The sequence below is a fragment of the Chiroxiphia lanceolata genome, chromosome 7 (genome assembly GCF_009829145.1).
Source record: "Chiroxiphia lanceolata isolate bChiLan1 chromosome 7, bChiLan1.pri, whole genome shotgun sequence".
NCBI classification, from domain to species: Eukaryota; Metazoa; Chordata; class Aves; order Passeriformes; family Pipridae; genus Chiroxiphia; species Chiroxiphia lanceolata.
This window is the reverse complement of record NC_045643.1, coordinates 23571399-23591500: the sequence shown is the minus strand read 5'-3', so window position 1 is coordinate 23591500 and position 20102 is coordinate 23571399. Positions and strand designations below refer to the sequence as shown.

Here is a 20102-nt window from a genome sequence, read left to right as displayed (position 1 = left end):
ATGCCCCCGTGCACACAACTCTCTCAGAGATGTCCCCTCGCCAGCTCTTCAGGGGGCACAGGACACAGGTCACTCATAGGGATATGCAGTGACCAGGCTGGAGTAGCCCAGCCAGATATCCAGCTCCGGCTGCAGGGCTTTGCTCATCTTAGCAGGACCAATCAACCTGGGCAAGAGAGATGCAGGCTGGGGATCCAGCAGCACCCACAGGCTTGGGATGCTGCTGTCCAGTGGCCCCAGTAGACCATTTCCTCTACAGGAGCTGCAGCAAAGTGCAGCTGGCCAGAGATGTCTCCATCAGGTTTTCATACTCAGTAGCAACATTCCAGCAGGTTTTCATACTAGGTACCCAAAACCAGTGCCCAGAGCCTCTGTGATTTCCTGCCACTGTGCGGGATGGTGGGGTGCAGATGTCCCACTGCTCCTACACATGATGGAGCAAGAGTGTCTGGCCAGCAGCCTCAGGCCACCTCACTTCTACATCTCTTCAGCTGATCCTTTCAGTGGAGCATCCTAATGGCATTAGCATAAAGAGCAGAGGAGACATGCCACAGCACCATTCTCCATCCCTGCCTTTGGCTTCTAAGGGCTGCAGAAGGGACACAGCTCTCTGTGCATCACTGGCACAGGAAAATCAGACCCTGTGGACCCTGGACTAGGTCTACAGGATCCTCCAGAGTTGTTTGTACTCCCAGCGAAAGGAATAAGCTCAGCTTCTCACTTTGCTCATCACCCGGGACTGTGGAGCAGGATCATCTGGGATAGCGCTTCATCTGGAGGCTGGGGCACTTCCCCAGGGACAAGTTCCCCATCGGGTTGCCAATGACCCAAACCCAGACCTCCAAATAACCTCTGCAACCTGCCAGCATGCAGCATGCATATCACACACCTCTGTCCCCCTCCCAGCAGCTCCAGGCTCACAGCAAGCAGCCTAGCCCTGCCCTCACTGGTAAGAGCATTTATATCCCATGGAGATCCAGGGTGAAAGACTGGGAGTTGAGTTTGCCAGCAACTCCTACCCGTGCAGGGGCCCCGGCATCCTGCATTGGTTCTGGCCAAGCAGTGACAGTGCCCTGTTGCAGGGTGCAGAGCTCACCATCTCTCCATGCAGCATTCCCAATGTCAGTCAGTGTCCCTGCCAGGCAAAGCCCACTGGCACATGGGGCCACTTGGGATAGGTGCCCCAGGCATGACAGAGCAGCCAGAGCTGGATGGGTGGGGAGGTGGCTGCAGGCTGGAACGGGGCAGATAACCAGTGGGTAAAGAGAGAATTTTGCTTGGGGAGTGAGATTCCTGCTCAGGCAACCAGTGGGAAGGGACGCTTGCTGCTGCAGCACTAGGTCACAGGGAGGAATTACCTTCTAGTGGAGGTGAGGAGAGATGCAGCATCCATCCCTGCATTGCACAGCATCTCCCACAACACTCAGCCACTCTCAGGCACCACTGGGATGCCTGGCCACCACACACTGCTCCTGCCTGCATTCCAACTGTGTACCAGTTGTTCTTTCCTCTGCACCTCAGCTTTCTCCACCACTGCATCCCACTCTCCCTGCCCCAACCGGGAGTGTAGCATCCCACATACCCCTTGCTGGGCTCCCAGGGCTGCCCGGAGCTGGGCGCTGCGCAGGAGGAACGGGTGGCGGAGCAGGGCCAAGCAGTCTAGGTGGTGCTATTTCTCTATTTTTGCACTGGACGGGTTTGAGATTTTCCTCTCCCTATTCGCTGCCTTGGTCGTCTTCTTCTCTCTCTCTCTCCCTCTCTCTCTTCCTCTCTCTCTCCCTTTTTTTTTTCTTTTCCTTTTCTAAAAATACTTGACAGCGATTGAAAGGTCCCTTTAATCGAGGCCACAGAGCCCTTATTAAGGGCACGGGTCGGGGTGCTGGGCCGTGCCCGGCATAACGGCTTCATTAAACCCTGCGAAAACTAATATTTATGGAATCAAATTTATGGAGGCCAAGGCCGAACTTGTGGCCTTTAATGTGTGTCGGGAGCTCAAATCCAGCCGGCTCCAGGGAGGAGGGGCTGGGGACAGGGAAGGAGACCCCAGCGGGACAGGATGGGACAATGAGTAGTGGCATTCCCCAGAGCTGGCGACAACCTGGGCCAGGGAGGCACCAGTGGCCCCATGCTGGAGTCTTGGGGGCCAGGGTCCCTGTGGTTCTCTGGGGGGCATTGGCAAAGCTCTTTTTCCTGCTGTCTTCACTCTCCTGTTTTTATTTATCCCCCATCCATTTCTCCTGCATCCCCACCTTCCCTTGCCTTGGGAGCAGGGTAAATGGAACAGGATCTGTCCCTGCAGTAGGTCTTTACACCCACCTGATGCCCACTGGGGTGCTCATCCATCCATGAGCACAGGCTGCAGGACACCCCACAGAGACTTACTGTGCAGCAGAACAGGGCTCATGAGCAACATTCCCGAAGTATCCCTGGCACTGGCTCCCCTGAGTTGAGCACCCCAGGGAGAAGCAGAGACACAGTCTGGGTGCAGCTGGTATCTGGGATGACCCAGGGGTGCAGGTGATGGTTTGCACCACCTGCTCCCCCTCTATAGAGTCCACCAGTCACTGGTACAGCCGGGTTGGGAATGTGTCCCCTCTGCCCCTTTCCCATGATGTCTCCTCAGGCCCAAAGAGGACAGACAAGTGAGATGTCCTTACTGGGGTAATAAATCCTCCTCCTGAATGTGCTGGCATGCATGGGGGAACAGCATGAATCCCAGAACCAGCAGGGACCCGAGGGACCTGGTTTGCAACAGAGCAGCTCCTGGGCCAGGAGACAGAGCCCACATGAATTGATCAGAGGTTGCACCAGGGGACAACTTGGTGACAGCAGACATGAAACAGAGAGCAGTTAAGCTCCTGCTGCCCCAGTCATACCCCCTCAGCTAGTAGCAGGACTCTCCCTGGGGAAAAGTGCCCAGGAGGCAGACCTAAAGCTGCCAAGGTAAGATGCTTGCAGACGGGAGAATGCAGGATATGTAGTTACGGCTGTTGGTACAAGCTCCCCACCCCATGGCTTCTCCTCACCACCCACTCTGCCCTGCATGCTGCTCCCTTAGAGAGGAAATATAAAAAGCAACCGTTTGCACTTGCTCTGTGGCTGATTGGCTGTGGTCCAGCAAAGGCCCTTTCATTCCCCTTCCATAAGACACAGGGGCTGCTCCGGATGTTTTTGTTTCCCCCTTGCTGACCAGGAGAACAGGCAGCATGATTGCAGCTGGCCCAGCCCCAGGGAGCAGGGCACCTGGGGGCACAGGTCCCTGCCCCAGGAGAGCAGCACCAAGGGCTGCAGCCTGCCTGTTGCCTGGCTTTCTGCCTGCTGTTTTAGGACCTCACTTGGGCACAGGAATGAGGTCCCAGTCCCAAAGGAAGCATGTGGACACAAGGGCTAGAAGAAGAGAGCAGGAGTTATTGGATAGATGGATGGATGGGTTGGCTGTGAAGGGGCGGAGGTGGTGCTTTGTGTCCAGGGAGCATCTGTAATTTGCTCCAGGGCTGCCCCCAGGCCTGGAAGGATTCAGTGTGTTAGTGTTTTGGTCTCCTGCTCTTTGGAGGCCCATATCATCTGCCCAGTAACTGTGGTGGAGGTGTCTGCTGCCTTTGCCAGCCTGCTGCTGCAAGGGGTTCACTTGGCTCCAGACACCAGCACATGGTGTAGGACAAGGAGAACATGGGCTCCAGCCCTCTCAGCATACTGTGCACCCATGACCTGGGTGTCCTCTTGTGCATGCCCCAATCCACATACTGCTGCTCAGGGTGAGGAACAGCATGTCTGGGAGCTGCCGTCACACACCACACCAATGAGTTGCTGCCATCTCCTCTCTGTCCAGAGCTGCTGCAAGCCCCTGGGACAGCAGGACCAGACTGAGGAGGACCCAGCAGCACCAGGGGTTGCACCCCTTCCCGGACACTATAGGCCTGGTGGGACAGAGCAGGAGAGGGACACAGCCAGGCACAGCCCTTTATTGAAAACCCACATGACAGCAGTCAAATCCTACAGCTCTGCCAGAGCCCTGGCTGTCCCACACCCACTGGCAGCATCCCTCCCATTTCCCCAAGGTCCAGCACTGGCTTTGCCATGAGAAGAAGCCTGGGCAAGCTCTGCACCAGGGAAGAAAAGCTGTTTTCAGAGGCACTCTTGAAGAAAGGAGCTCCATCTCCTCAGCTGGAGGCACCTTGGGAGGGGACCATGACCTTGCACAGGGTTCACCAGGAGATGCAGGAGAAGAGGTAGAGGATGCATGGGTGTCCCGCACTCCCTTTCTTGGATGCTGGGGGGAGCAGAGACCATCAGGGAGGGGTGGCAGAAACCATTCAGCTGAAGAGCCCCTTTGCCTTCTTTGGCTTGGCCTTGGCTGTAGACAGCCGAGGCTTCTGAGCTGGGGAGCAGGGTGGCTACAAGTAAAGAGAAGGTAGAGTCAGTGCCCCCTCAGAAGGCAATGTCAGGGGTCATGCAGGATGGGTGCGTGTGTGCAAGCAGTGACATCCTTGTTGTGGGAATGCAAACCACACACATGTGCAATCACACACTCACCAGTCAGGGCACATGGGTAGGATAGGCTAAGAACCAAGCTGAGACCCCCGGCCCATCCTGAAGGAGCACAGGGCTTGGATGTGAGGTGGGAAAGGATGTGCAGGCCCCATCTGCCATTGGTACAGAGAGGCTGTTTCTAGAGCTGCACTTACCGTGGTTCTCTCTCTGTAAGACGTTTTTTCATCCTCCTGGGATGGAGGAGGTGAATGGGGGTCCCTTGTGATTTCTGCAGTGTACACTAGGTCTGCATCATCCTCTGGTACCAGTAGAAAAAGATGCAATTTTGGATTGAGATGAGGAAGCATGGGGCATTGCCAACACCCACCCCAGGAATTATGGTTGCATGGGGGAAAAGCAAAAGGAGAGACTGTTGCATGGGAGGAGCTGCACCTGAAGCCACGCTCCTCCTCCCTGAGATATGGGGCTCAGCTGTATGGGGGACAACTGGTTCATGTACTCCCCATCCCACAGCCAAAGAGCTCCTCACCTGAGCACTGCCGCTTCTGAGCCTGCTTGGCCTCCTGCTGCATCACTGCTGTGTAGAGCTGCTGCAGAGCAGAGGCAAACGCCTGCCCTTCTCCCGCACCAAAGATCTCAGGCAGCCTCTGCAGGAGAGAGCAGAGGCACCATCACCCTGCCAGGAAATCACCTGCCAGGTCACCCTGCTGCGGTGCTGCTGGGGGGGGCAAAGAAGAGGCTGTGCCTTCCTCTGCTTGTCAGGCTCCATTTGTTTCACCCCAGGGACTGCAGCACAGCTTGCAGGAACAGCCAGCTCTGGCACTAGATAGGATGTGACTGCTCCCCAGTTGTGCACACACACATGCACACACACGTTCGTGCACACACCTGCACACCTGCTCTGACCAGTGGGCTGCCTTCCCATTCAGAGGGAGACTGCAGAGTCTTTCATGATATGCCAGAGATAAGATCACACTGGAAGTGCTCTGACTTCCCTGGCTGGAGCAGCAGGGGCTGCAGCTTGCAGACATGGACAGTAAGCCTTGGGCAGGGGCAGGACCTCGGCAAGAGGTGGGAACAGCCCCGGCCTGCCACTACAGCCTTCAGCATGTCTATGTGTGCAGCATCAGACATCTCCAGCGGCCCCATGGCAAGTGAGGGCAATGTAACAAGTTGGACGAGGGGTGCCCAGGTTTGCTCCCAGTCTGCCAGAACAGCTCCCACCTCCCTGCGAACAGTTTTATTCCCTCCAGGCTTGACACAGGGAAGCCCCTCTCCTCCTGCCCGCACCCCCTGCCTGCCTGATGCCACCTTTACCCACTGGGCCATGCCGATGCACATGGCAGACCTGAGCTGGCAGGTCGGGAAAGCGCCACACTCCAGTGGGAACATAACAGCTCACAGAGAGCAAACAAAGATGTACAAGGATGGGGAAATGCGTGTGTGCCCTGGAGGGGGTGGCTGTGGGGGGTGTGTGGGGCACAGTGTGGGCATACACGTGCAGGTGAGTGTGAGCATGCTGACGTGCATGGGGACTGTATGTGCAGTGGTGTGCAGATGAGCGTGGCTGGGGATGCACGCGTGGCTGGTTGTGTGGCTGTGTATGTGTGTGTGTGTCAAAGGTCTGCACACTAATCTCTGCCCTGATCCACACCCAGACAGCAGGAGAACAAAGTGTAACAGATAAGGCAGGATCCTCTCTGGGCCAGAGGAGTGGGGAGGGGATGGGGACACTCAGACCCACTCAAGGTCAAAGTCCAAAGCCTGATCCCAGCTTCCCAGTGGCAGACTGGGTAAGCTGAGCCCTCCTCCGGCTGCTCCCCGCCAGACAGGTGGGAGGACAGGGCTGATGCCAGGATGAGTTGGCTGGTGCCCAGAAAGACACCTTCCATGCAGGTCTCATCCCTTCTGCTGCAGTTGTGGGCATGAAAGGCCCCTTAGCTGCAGGATATGCATGGCACTGGCCAGGCAAACACAGGTCACCTCCTGTGTCCCTGCCCACTGCCACAGGAGGGAGTGGTACTCTGGCCCCAGCAACCTGCCAGCATCCCTAGGGTTACTTGCCACTGGGCAAGCACGCCTCTCAGTGCCTCACTGCCCAGCCTCCAAACCATGAGCTGTGATGGTCCATCACAAGGTCTCAGGGAGAAGGAGGGATGCTGAGCACCTCAGACACCCTGGGGATGCTCTTGCCCTTGGTGTCCCACCCCATGGGGCCAGGGTTGCACCCAAGATTGCAAAAGCAGCATCCGAGGTTGGGAAGGCAACTGCACTTCAAAGGCAGGAGAGGGGCTGGCAACGGGTGGTCGACACAGCCCAGATCAAAGGCACAAGCTGGAGTCATAATTCAGAGAAAAGCAAACAGCAGCTCCCAGGAAAGCCAGGAATGGCAGTGAAGTGAGCAAAGTGTACTAGATAGTGTTGTGTGGGTCAGTGCCCCAGGAGGGCAGGAGAGTCCCCTGCAGAGCCAGACAGCCCTGGATGCCACTATTCTGGTGCCCACCCCCTCTCCCTGCCAACAATGGGTCCTTGGGGAATGCCAGGGTAATGGGGGCAGGCTATGCATCCAGGTGTAGGGTGCTGCCCATCCCCCTCTGCTCCAACCCATCCAGGATGGCACCTGGGATGTGCCTCTAGCCCCAGGGCTGCTCAGTCTGCTCCTCTGCACAGCATTCAGGCAAGGATCTGGGCAGGGCAGCTGCTCACTCAGTGCTCAGTCCCAGCTGCCCAAAGCCAGCACAGTGTCCCCATGGTGTCCCTGGAGATGGGACAAACCATCCTTGCAGCCACACAGTGTCCCCAAGACCAGCACCCACGCACACACTGAAGTGGCACCCTGGGGAGGCACTGGGAGAAGGGTACCTAGCATCCCTGGGAGAGATGGGCATCTGGGATGGCACAGGGGTCTGCAGGTGCAGGGCACCTGCTGCCCACGCCCGTGGGAAAGGCTTAGCTCCAGTAAGCCCAGGGTGGAATTTGGGAGTCAGCGGCCACTTCCTGCCGCTGCCCTTCCCGGCGGCTGGAGCCCGCGGGCTCAGGGCCATGGGGCGGCTGGAGCCGGCCCGCGGCGGGACGGGGAGGCTGCGCTTCACAACCCCGGAGGGAAATGGGTTATAACCAGAGCTGGAAGCGTTTCCCTGCAGAGCTGTGACTCAGCAGGGAGCGGAGCGTGTTGTGCCAGCCACCGGCCACCTGATGGCCCCGGAGGCTGAGAGGGACAGTGAGGTGTCCCTGGAAGGGGCTGGATGGGGGACAAGCCCTGGCTACTTGTGATTTTCTCCTTCCTCCTTGCTCCACTGCTCCAGCACATCCCGAAGCTGAACCCTGCTGCAGACAACTTGTCCCCGCTGCAACATCAGGCTTGGGCTCTGGTGACTTGTTTTTCCCTGATTACCCATCTCCAGGATAAACATGACGCCTGAGGTCTGGGGAGCAGCACGGGCAGAGAGCTGGCAGCTGGGGGAGTGCTGTCCGGGTTGCTCACAGGGCTTGCCAGGCACCGGGAAGCGATGCTTGAGGAGCTGGCATGGCTTGTCCTGCCTGTTATGACTACCTGGCCACAAGGCCAAGTGGGATGCCCCAGTATCAGGAGGGACTCAAGGCTGCGGTAGTGGCACGGGAGGCTCTGCAGCACACCCTGAACTGTGATTAGCCCAGCCAGGAGGGGTACCCGGTGAAGGGGGGCAGGTGCCTGACCTCGTGCTGGGAGCAAGCTGTGCTCACTGACAGCCCTGCAGTGTGGAGGGGCAGCTCAGGGGGAGCTGGGCTGCAGGCTCACTCAGTGACCCCCATCCCAAGAGGGCTCTGCTGTGAGGCTGCACCCCAGTGTGGAGAGGCAACGGTGGGCAGGGTATGGCATCTATCTCCAAAGCATGCTGCCTTCACCCACCCCTGCCCAGACTCCCTTCTCAAGAGGCCATAAGAAATGGCAATTTGGATGTCCTCTTTACAGCATGAGCAGGAGGGGCACATCAGCAAGCCCAGCACCACACCACCAACACAGAAGCATCACCTTTCCCTGGCCCAGGATGGGTTCGCAGGCAGGCTGGACTGTGCTGGGCCCCCAAACTAGTGCCAAGCACCAGAGTCTAAATCGGTCATGCTCAAAGCTGGGGACTGACCCTTTCATTATCACACCAGACGTTCAAAGCGGTTACCAACATTCTTCACTACAAATCCCACATTCCTATTTTTTAATATATTTTTAACTGGAAAACAGAGCGAATGGGCCCTGTTTGGAAATTACAGCCTGGCTGCTGTGGCTTGTATGTCAGATCTGCCCACATTCCCGTGGCCAGCCTCAGCACATGCTCCTCAGAGGCGCACTTAATAATTCCTGCCGGGGGCAGGAGCCAAGGGCTGTGGGCCAAGGGGGGGCATGGCTTCCCCAGGCCGCCCCCGCCAGCAGGCTCCATGGAAGCGGTGTGGTGGAGTGGCAGCCCAGGAATGGCAGACTGGCTCTCCAGCAATGGGAATGGCTGCCATCACACTGGCACGGGCAAAGTCTGATGATGCTGTGTCAACCCATGGAGGGCAGGAGAAGAGCTCCATGACTGGAGTGTCCCTGTGCCTTGTGGCCAGGCTGCCCTTGGCGCTCTCCCCTGCCATGAGTTTTGTGCATGTTCCTGGGAATGGGGATGCTGGATCTGTGGATGGCTTGCTGGATCTGTGCTGGGCATCTCTGCCCATGGTTGTGCCAGTGTCAGTTAGGCTGGGGAGGGATCCACTCTGGGATCCAGAGAGATGCTCAACCAGCCTCTGCCAGTAGCACTGGACCAAGGGATCCCAGCAGAATCTGTCTGCAGGAAAATAGATGGAGAGGGTTAAACTGTTCCATTCTAGCTGGGATCAAGGGAAGAGAAAGGTGGGATTTAACCCTCTGGGATGAAGCAGGCCACATAAGCCTAGTCTCTAGCCCCAGCTCCCTGGTGGGGCGATGACCCCTCTTCCCGGGGCCAAGCTCCCTCCAGGCCCCCCAAGATGCCTTACATTGACCACTGATGCCCTTTCCCAGCTCGTCCAGCTCTTAAATGTCCTTGCACATACTCACCCCAGCCTTCAGCAGTCCCTGAGGCACCCCAGCAGCAGGTGGCTAAAGGACCAGCTCTGACCTTGCACTATCACTGTACCCTACCATGCAGCCCCAGGGGACAGGCACCAGCAGCAGCTAAGAGAGCTGGCAGTGCTGCCAGCCCGCCCTTGAAGCAGGCACGGGCAGGATGGCCAGGACTTCACAGGCAGGCAGCCAGGCTGAGCACACCTGACAGGAAGCAGCGGTGCCGGCAGGGGAAGGCAACCGGAGAGCTGCTGAGAGGTGAAGGGGTCACCCCGGGGAAGAGCGGGTGGTGAGGCCAGGACAGGCGAGCATCCCAGCTCAACCCAGCCCAGCGCAGCCCAGCACGGCACAGCACAGCACTCCTCCCAGCACCGCTCTGGCCCTGCTGCAAGCAATGTTTTCCTTTCCCCCTGATTTTAGGGGCCTTTCCAGCAAGCAAATGTCAGGCACATAAAGGCCGGCACTGTGAGAGGAAGATGGAGCGAGAATGCCTGCCCGCGTCCCTCCGTAAGTGCTGTCTCACACTTCATCAAGGCAGCCTTTGCAAGCAAGGCACACGCTTAACAACCAGCAGTCTATGCTGGCCGGTGACCGCAGCAGCCCTGCCGCTCAATACCCTTTTCTTTCTCCTTGTGCTGTTTTTGTGGCTTGGGTTACAGCCTTTCTCGCAGACACTGAGCGGAGGGGCGTGGTGGCAGCGAGGCTCTGCATTGTGCTGCCACCATACTGGTGTGATGCTGGTCCCCCCTATGAAGGGATGCTGGGGGGGTCCTGACCCTGCCCTGCCCACCCGCTCCTGCATCCAACTTCCAGGGACAAATCCCAGGGAAAGGAGGGTCAGCAGCAGCGCAGAGGTAGGGCAGGAGGTTGCAGCATCTTCTCCCCAGTCATGTGAGGACCAGCCTTCCAGGCCCTAGGGCTTGGCTTTCAGGCTCCCTAGGGTGGGGAGCGAGGGGTTCCAGCCCCCAGTGGGCACAGTCCCTCCCCCATGCCATTTGGAAAGAGGCCATCCTGCCACAATGTCCAGCAAATTCATGGACAACCAAGCCCTCCCACTGCCCAAGTGCCAACAAACTCCCTGAAAATAGTAGCATCCAGCACTAGCCTTGCCTACCCACCCGGGTGCTGCTCAGGGTCTGGCAGCAGCTGCTGGTGTCACCCTCACATCCAGCCTGATCATGAGCACCTGTCCTCCTGTCCAGAAGCCCATGGAGCAACAGCAGGAGAGCCTCTGGGGAAGCTGGCACTGGGTACCAGTTTGGCAAGGGAGCTGGACAAGGAGGATGCCCTGAAGAGCAGCAGGTTCCAGCATGCCAGGACTAGCGAGGACTTGCTGCTGGCTTCCAGGAAGGCAGAGTCACAGGCTGATGGCACCTACAGGCATCACCTCAACCAACCCAGCCCATCACTGACACCGGCTGTCTTCTCCACGGTCAAGAGAAGAAGATGTGGAGACCTGGTGGCCAAGTGTGCCTCCTGTCCCAGGGGGACAGCTCAGGACCCCTCTTATCTGTGATGAAGTTGGGTGGCTCATACTGCCTTGTTATTTTCGTCTGACTTGGTGAATATGGACACATCATCCAGGCTTATTATTGTAGGGTTCCTCCGCAAAGTGTGCCAGCTCATGTGGGTTTATTATTGTCTGCCCAGGAAAGCTGGACACATTGCACTGGTCTGTTATTGTAGGGTTGCTCAGGAAGGCCAGCCAGCTCATCCCAGCTTGTTATTATTGCACAGAGCTCATGGGGGGCTGGCCAGGAAACTTCCTGCAAAGTGGGGTGACGGAAAAGGAGCCACACCTGGTGAATCATAAGGATGCTGTGTGGCGATAAGGAACAGTGAGGGGTGGGATCCAGCACTTCGTCTCCACCCGGCAAGGATAGGTCACTCATTCAAGGGCACAAACACATGCAGCTAACCCCTGGGACCTACGGGGCACCGGGGCTTGGAAGGCAGCAGGAGTATGGGTCAGGGCTGGGGATTGGCAAAGCAGCCCTCAGACCCCTTGAGAAACAAAATGTGGGGGTAACAGAGGGATATGTGCCTGACAACCATGGGGATGCTGCACCCAGCGCATCCCTAAACCTGGCACACAAGGGATTAGCTGAGCTAACAAGGCCCAGAGCGGAAGCTGGGGCTGAGCCAGGTGGGATTAGGGGCTTTGGGGAGAATCTGGGTGTGTTCAGGACCAGGTTGAGCAGGAGGCAGCTGCTCCACCCTTGTGGCTTTGCAGTTCCTCCCAAGCATGGGCACAGCTGGAGGGGCAGTCCCTGAAGATGCTGCCCCATCATCACCCGAAACTGCAGCAGGAAGCATTTCTATGTGGGGCAGGGGGGCAGCACGGCTCACCACTAGGCTGCCTCAGGCGGGTCCCCAGGCACATGGTCCCAGCAGGGTTGGGTCCAACATGCCCCAGCAGCCCTGGCACTGCCCCTGGCGCAGCCACTGAGTCACTTCCCCGTGCTCTGTGACAGGCTGTGTTTCCCAAGCATGGCAGCCTGCTGGTGTCCCTGTGGGCAGTGCCCAGCTGTACCAGGTGCCCAGGTGTCCACCCAGGCAGTGCCAAGCTGTTCCAGGTACCCAGGTGTCCCAAAGGCAGTGCCCAGCTGTGCTAAGTGCAGATGTTGGTCCCCAGCCAGGCACCAGGATTGAGTGTCAGGCGAGCTCTCCGTGCACAGCAGCAGCAGCAGGAGGCCAGCCAGCCCTGCGAGCACACAGCCCCTTCATTCATGGCAAAAAATAGCCCCCCGGGGTGTGGTCCCACCTGGAAAAGCCCCCTCCAGCCCTGGCCAGCCCATGTTTATTCAGTATGGGGGGGACACACTGCCCTCTCCCTGCTTCCCAGCCCCGTGCACCATCTCCCTGCCAGAGCGGCTGTTCTTGGACATGGTTCCCCAGGTCCCCCCTGGCCAAAACACACAGGCTGGGGCGAGGGGGAAGGCAAAACCCTAAAAAGCACTAGGTTTGTCTCCAGGAGGAGCAGCCCCTGGTGATGTCATGAGAGTTTTCAAGCGGCCACATGAAAGGGACTCACTGCCCAGGAAATCCACAGGTCCATGATCCGTCAGCAATCTTCAGACAAGCCAGCGATTCTTCAGTGGGCCAGGAAGGAAACCTCGGGGAGCCCAAGCCAAGCCTGCCCTTGCCCCGGGAATAAAGCCTGCCCCCAGCCTCATGGCCCTCCAGGATCTCCAACCTGGCTCCACAATCTCTCTCTATCCCTTTCTCACCATCTGCAATTCACAGCAGCCCAATCTTTCTCTGCAAGATGGTACCAACCTCTGCCCCGCTGTCCCTGGGCATCGAGCTTCTTCCTGTAGACTACCAGCATCCTAATCCCTGCTCTGTAGCCTCCAGAGTCTGTACTCCTGCCCCTCAGACTCCAGACACTTTCTGCTGATCTGGGGGGCAGCACCCCCATTTCCATGGTGATCCATCAGGCTGGGACTGGCAGGTGATTTAGGGCCAGGCAGCGCTACCACCAGACAGTGGGGATGCAGTAGGGCAGAGGGTTCTCTTTCATGAGGGATTACGCTGGGGACAGCTGAGAACACACAAACGCAGCCCCCTCAGCCCCCTCCCCAAGAGCCAGCCAGGTTCTCGCTCTACTCTGGCAGGCATTGCAGACATGGGCTCTGAAACCAAATCCACTGCCCTGGGCTTCCCCTCCCCATTTCCCATAGGTGCAGGATGTAGCAGCTGGAGTCATGAGGGAGATCTGCCTTCCTCCTCCTCCCCATACAGGAGACACTCTTGGGATCCCATCCAAGCCCAGTGTCCCAGCTCTGCACCCCAGGCTGCTCTGCACATCCCAGCCCCTCCATGGATCCTGTATCACATGCAAATTGATGACAGAGCTGCCTCTCCTGCCCAGAAGGAGCTGAGTGGCAAGTGAAGATCAAGAGCGGTTTTGACTTCATGCCCCCAGCACCTCCCATGCATCATTTTAGGAGGCTGCAAGCAACCAGCCCATCTATCTGAAACTTACCCATGGAGACACTCTTCTGCTCCTCCTCTTGCTCCATCTCTCCCCACACAGGCGCAAGGTGACAAGACCCCTCTGCAATCCCAAAGGTGCCTGGGGGCCAGTGTGTACCCAAAGCTGGTGCCATGGCACATGGGAACACTGGCTGAGAAATCCGTGGTGGAGCAATGGGCATAGATGTCTTCACAGTGTGGTGCTGGGGCTCTTTGGGGCCAGCTGAGTGTTGACAAAGGACCCTGTGACTGAAAACCCCTGACCTCAGCAGAGAGAGGGTCTTTGCAGAAGGGCCAGCTCTGAGCAGACCACGGCCTGGGACATCTAGGATGTGGGGCATCTCCATCCCACTGGTACCCAAATTCATCCATGACAGCACTGGGCTCACAGAAGGGACAGGGACAGTGGAGAGGAGATAGGAGCCCTCGGGAGTCAATACAATTCTCTCAGGGCTGTTCCCTCTCTCTCCTGTGCCTGGGGTGGGATGTTTGCTGCTGCTGTCTCTGTCTTAGTGAAGAGAGGGGACTCAGTCTCTGTGACTGTCAATCAGGGACTTTTCACCAGAGCTAAAAATGCACTCACAGAAGGAAAACAAAATAAAAGCACAAAACAAAACAGAGAGGTGAAAAATTCCTTGATATTTCTCTCCTGTGAATCCCCAGAGCCAGCAGAGAGGCGAGAGCCCCCGGAGTTTGTCAAGCAAACACTTTCACACCCTCGGCCAGGCTCGGCATGCTGCCGCTGGAATGCCAAATATATATTTAAGCCCTGCTCATCAAAGGACTCTGTTCGGAGTCGGTTTCAGGCAACGTGCATGTGGGTTTGGCCCAGAGAGAAAACCAGAGATGAGGAGAACATTTCTTGGGGATGGGAGACAGCTCATGTGCATACACACTCACACGCATGAGATAAATGACAACCTTCAAGGTCGTGTGGCTGTAAGGTCACGGGCTGGGCACGAGATACCTGCCCGCTGCAGCACTCACCCTTATCAGCGCCTGTCGCACTGTGGGGTGGGGATGTTTAGGCTGGAGGGAGGCCAGCAGCCATTCTGCATTCCAGTGCTATAAACTTTGTCAAAGCTAAATGAGCTCAGCCAACAAAGCCAGGGGCCAGTGAGATGAGCAGAAAGCAGCACTTTGGGAGAGGGTAAGACTGTGGGGACAGAGAAGGCTGGTCAGGGCTGTGCACCCAATGACAAGGTGATGAGTATCCTCAGCTTGGGCACAGCGCCATGCAATAGTGAGATGCAGATACAGTGCTCCTGCAAGTCCAAGGCTGGTGTTTGCCAGCGTGCCACAGATCCTGGTCTCCCTCCCCCTGGCACTAGCTGCACTAGGCTGCCAGCCATCCTAGAGGACATCACTGCTCATCTGCTGCCAAACCACTCCCAGTCCTGAGCATGGAGGCACTGAGGGCAGGGGGCTGCTGGGCAGCATCTGGTCTATAGCTCCTCCTTCCGGACATGGCTTTGATGGAAAAAGCTGGACACAGCAAAGAGCACTTCAGGAGCAGGGCTCTGGACAGCAGACAGGAGACCCTTCCTGTATGGCCCGCTCCTGTTCCTCTCCCTCACATACATCCCCTTGGTTTGTTGCAGACAGCCCAGGGACCTATGCCCATCTCATGGACCAGCATCTGAGAGATGGGTGAGTCTCTGCCTTCCTCCTCCTCTTCTTTGTGGTACGTGTTCCCAGCCATGGCACTGCCATGGCATTCGCAAAGCTCCAGTGCTGGCTGCAGGGCAAGACCAGAGATGCTCCTGTCCCATCTCTGAAGGCAGGTCTGGGAGCTGCCACACATGGCCAGGGCTGGAGCTGGAAGGGCAGGAGAGATCATTGCCACAAGCAAACAGAAAACGCCAGTGCTGTGAAATCAGGCATTACGCGCCTGTCGCCCACGGCAGGACCAGCCCATCAGGCTACCAGGGAGACACTCTGGTTACGGCCAGGGCAATCCCAGCACCGGTGGGGCCTGACCCTGCACAGCCATGTCCCTCAAGATGGGTTCATCTCCAGGTGAGCGGAGGGATTACTGCTCCACCACGGTTGGATTTCAGGCACCTGCCGCTAATAAAACACTCTGTCAGGGCACCTTCGCCCTCTCAGCCCTTGGAGAAAGGGACAGGGTCCCTGTGGTGCTGCCTAGGGGGGACACAGAGGGCTGGGAGAGCTGGGAGCCATGGCCCTGACCCTGCCCCATGCTGCAGTCCTCCACTTGGGGGAGCTGGGAGACGTGGTTCCAACACTGCCCCATGCTGTTCCCCTCTACCCGGGCAAGTAGATTACCCCTTGCTGCTGCAGCCCCTTTCATCTCTGTCCTGCCATATTCAGCTGCTGTAGCTTGAGTTGCTCCTCACTTGCAAGGGCAGGGATCCCAGCCTGTGCTGGGAGAGATGCTCTGAGCCTTACCACTCCCCTGTGGGCAAAGACCTCCTCAGCTCTGGTAACCACGGCTTTTTCCAGCCCCCTGCCCACTCATCACACCACTCTCTCCATTCATGCTCGCCTTGCTCTGAAGGGCTCACCCACTCCTTACAATCTCCAGACAGCAAAACCATGCCCTTTGGATAAATACAGGGTTTTTTAAAAGCTTCACCATTTTCCTCCCTTTTTTCCTAGGCATCTTCTTCCATGCAGCACTATCTGTCATCAGCAGCACTGGAAAACAAGGTACCAAGGGTCCCTGCTTCCAGATGCCCTGTGCTCATATCAAAACTGACCTGCTCGCAGGCCCTCTCTCCTGGACCACCATCACCTTCCAGCCTAAAATTGGTTTATCTTTAACCTTATCCACAATAGTGTGTTCCAATACATTGTCTCCTATATGGCACTAGGCTACAAAATCCTCATCAATTTAAACTCCTGCCATCACCACGGCCAGGTCTTTCTGCAGCCTCAGAGGAATAATAGGGGACCTCTAGAGCCCATCCTTGCACTGCCATCAGCTGCCATCATCTCAAAATATGAGCTTGTCATCAGCAGACATACAGTGATATTCAGGGAGCTGTTTCTTCGGTCCCCAAGAACCCCAGCTCTGCCAGTAGTGCCAAAGTTGGGGAGCAGGGTTCGCTTGAGTGCTCCAGGAGCTGAGGCTGCGGAGAACCTCTCCAAACATCTGGCTCTCCAAGTAGACATCAGAAGCAAGGCAAGGACTGGGCTGCTCCTCGCTCTGCCCAGGCTGGCCCCTGGAGGTGGTATCCGCAGCCCACTGCCTCCTACTAGGCTGCACATCTGCAGCCTCCACCCGTTCAGGAGAACAGGAATCAATTACAGGGCTGGCAAAGGCAGGGCTGCTCCAGGGCTGGCACGTGGCATCAGTTCCAGTGGCCACAGTGCACGTGGCATGGCAGCGGAGGCAGTGGCTGGGTGCAGATGTGCCACTGGCTCATGGGGAAGAGGCAGGGGAACCACTTGAAAGACATGGTATGAAAGTGCTGGTAAACCAGGGCCGCCACTCTGCTCCTCTGGCTTCATGTGCTATTTATAGTGCTCTGGGTGCCCACCCTGGGGGAGTTCAACCCCTAGGGTGCAGACTTTTGCCAAGCCAGCCATCCTGTCTGCCATGTAGCTCCCCAGGCCCCCAGCAAAGTCCTGGACCCTCCTGATAGCTAAGATGCTCTAGGGTGGGCTTTGACCCAGCCCATCACAGGGATTCACAGCATGGATGCATCATTTTGCTCTGGAAGGACCAGCCCACATGCAGCACCCTCAGACAACCAGCATGTATAGCAGGAACATATGGACAAGCCCTGCCACACCTGTCTGGTGACAAGGAGAGACCCAGCCAAGCCATGATCACTCCTTGGAGCCACACTGTTAGTAACTCCAGGTGGCTGCAGCTGGGGTGGGGAAGATGTCCATGCTCTCTCCATGGCTGAGTGGAAAGGCTGTGGGGAGGCTCCCCTCAAGCTTGTACACTAGTTTCCTTGTTGCATGGGAGGGATCAGGCTCTGGTCCTGTGCCCCAGCACCCAGCAATTTCTGGGCATTTGCAAGGGCTTCTTGAGTCTCTGAAGGCAGAGGAGAGCTGAGCTTACACTAGTGAAATGTGATTCTGTTAACACACACCTCATGGGGGCTGCCAAAGCTTTGGGAAAGGTGGGAAGCAAGGAAGAGGATGAAGAACAGCAGTGATATGCCCTCACTGTCTCCCACAGTGCTGACCCCACATCCTCTTCTCCTGCCAAGCAGCACATCCAGGCATGACTGTGTATAATCCCAGCTCTGCACCTGACCCCAGGTGTGTGTCTAACCCCAGTTCTGCCGACACCTGGAAGAGCAAATGTGGCTGTAGCCCCAGGACTCCTCACTCCTGCAAGCAGAGGTTCAGGGGCTCCCAGTGTCTCCCAAGGGCTGCAGGGTGAGGATGCTGCTCACACATCCCAGAGCAATGGTGACCCCAGGGGATAGGACTGTGATGATCGGGAGCAGGTGGCAGCTCCCAGTGCTCCCCCAGCCAGAGGCCAAGGAAGAGCTATATTTATTCCATCAATATGTGGGCAGCGGGAGGGGACCAGGGGGCTCCTGCAGCCTGTCTGCCCCATGCATGGCCAACGCTGTCCCGACACCAGTGACGACAGCAGAGTCCTTCTGGACCGTGTCTTTGGCACCCACGTGTCCTGATGACTGGCTCTGAGCGGACCCAAGTCCTCCCTTCCCTGACCACAGAGAGGAAAGTTTCCAAATTAAAAACCTAAAACTGGCGAGAGGGTGCCCATGGCAGGAACCTTTTAAACTGGCCATTAAAGTTTATAAGTTAGACGGGCACCAGGAGCAAGCGGCAGAGCTACAGGAAAACAGCCGCCTCTCCTTGAGCAGCCTAACCACGGCTGTCCCCAAAGCCACAGGGCTGACGTCACAGCATGACTTCACCTCCATCTTCCACTGCCTGGCCAGCCCCAGCCCCGTGTTTACCCCTGCCCATCCCTGCTGCTGTCCCTCACAGCCCACTTTTCCCTTTGAGGTCAGTCGGCAGCCCCGGGGCCTGGTGAGGAAGAGGAAAAGAGCAGAGAGAAGGAAACCAAACCTCAGCGTCCACAAGGCGGGCTGCAAAACACGGAGCCCCAGCAGCCGTGCTGCAGGGATGGCGGGCTCTGTCCCAGCCCTCCTGTTTCTCCTTCAGCTGCATCCCCCACTTCCTGCCTCTAAGCTGCTGGAAAAACTACTGCAGCCAGGGCTGTGCCCACTGTTATTCTTCCATTTTCCCACAGACAACACATTCTGTACTGTTGGCAAGATGGGCTGGGGGAAGGTATTGGATCCAACTTGTTGTCCTGTCCCACCCTAGGATGTTGACATACACTGCAGGTACCCGAGAAATCACAGCCTCTATTCCAAGCGGTGAGACACTATCGGGTGGGTGAGTGGCACAGCCTGTCCCCAAGTCCAGCTGGGAACATGTGGCTAGCCCTGGGTAAAGCACAGCCCGGGGTTTCAGCTAGAAGACCTTTGGGAGCAGAAGAAACAGAAGCCTCAGGTGCCTGGGCACAGACCAGGCCAGCACCTCCCCGCTCTTCCCTGCCAGCACCTCCCCACTCTTCCCTGACACCATGAGGGCACTTCAGCTCTAGACCTCTCAAAGATGAGCCACTAGTCTCAGTCAGGTGTTGCAGGTGCATGTGGAATGCAGGTTTGCCTTATACGGCAGGGTGGTAGGATGGATGTGGGGTATAAAACCCCATGGGCAGTGATACTGGAAGAGGCCTGAAACCATCCTGAACGATGTGCTCAGCTTGGAGACCCATGTTGTCAGGACATGGGTGAGAGCCACAAAAGCCACACGAGTTCAGGAGGGGCAAGACTGGGGGCTGTGTGGCCACAGAGCTGCCTGCAACAAGCCCAGAGCACAGGTCAGAACAGGCTGGGAAAGCCACCGTCCCCATCGGCTGCTGTTCAGAGCCTCACGGGGCACATGTTGCCCGCTGTCACCTCCCAGAGAGGTTTGTGGGTTGCATTTATAGACTCGTCCACAGACCATGGACCTTGTGCCTCTGGACCGCATAGTGCTGCCCCTGCATCTGGAGCATCTCTGGGGCCAGGAAGCATCACCCTGTGCACCCCAGTGAGTCAGTGCACACACACAAGCCACTCACACACCTCCCCAGAGGCATCGATTGATGGGGAAGCACACACACGTGCACACACACACACACACACAAACACAGGGCAGCCTCTGCAAACAACTGCTTGTTAAGTTAAAATTAAACTCTGCACAAATATTGACCTTTGGAGGGGACACAAACTCTGTCAATATATTTACCAGTTTTATAAATGGGCCTGACCACAGTGCCCTATACGCTGAGGTGGAGGAGGTAAGGGCTACAGAGGTGCCCAAACAAAGTGCATCCCCACCTTCCCCAAATGGGACTCTCCTCAAACAACGCCCCCCACTCTCCACAAAGTCCCCACTCCAGCCTGAAGGAAGATGGATGGTTGGCATGAGGATCCACTTTTTTTTCCCCCTAACTTGTGGTTTCTTGGGGGAGCAGCCAGCAGCTCACAGACAGCCCTGGAGCACCCAGGGGAAGCTCTTGTCATCTCTGGCCTTGTGAAATTGTTCAGCAGAGCAGTTCTGA

General features: G+C 57.2%; 1 protein-coding gene across 1 annotated transcript in view; it reads right to left on the bottom strand.

Moving 5' to 3' along the window:
* Positions 1 to 3933: 3933 nt before the first annotated feature.
* NHEJ1 (non-homologous end joining factor 1) overlaps positions 3934 to 20102 on the bottom strand; it is a 44739-nt gene continuing 28570 nt past the window's right edge. Inside the window, 3 exon segments of the mRNA XM_032693384.1 lie at positions 3934 to 4394; positions 4686 to 4789; positions 5021 to 5138. Of these exon segments, the coding sequence (XP_032549275.1) occupies positions 4314 to 4394; positions 4686 to 4789; positions 5021 to 5138 (303 nt within the window). The 3' untranslated portion in view covers positions 3934 to 4313.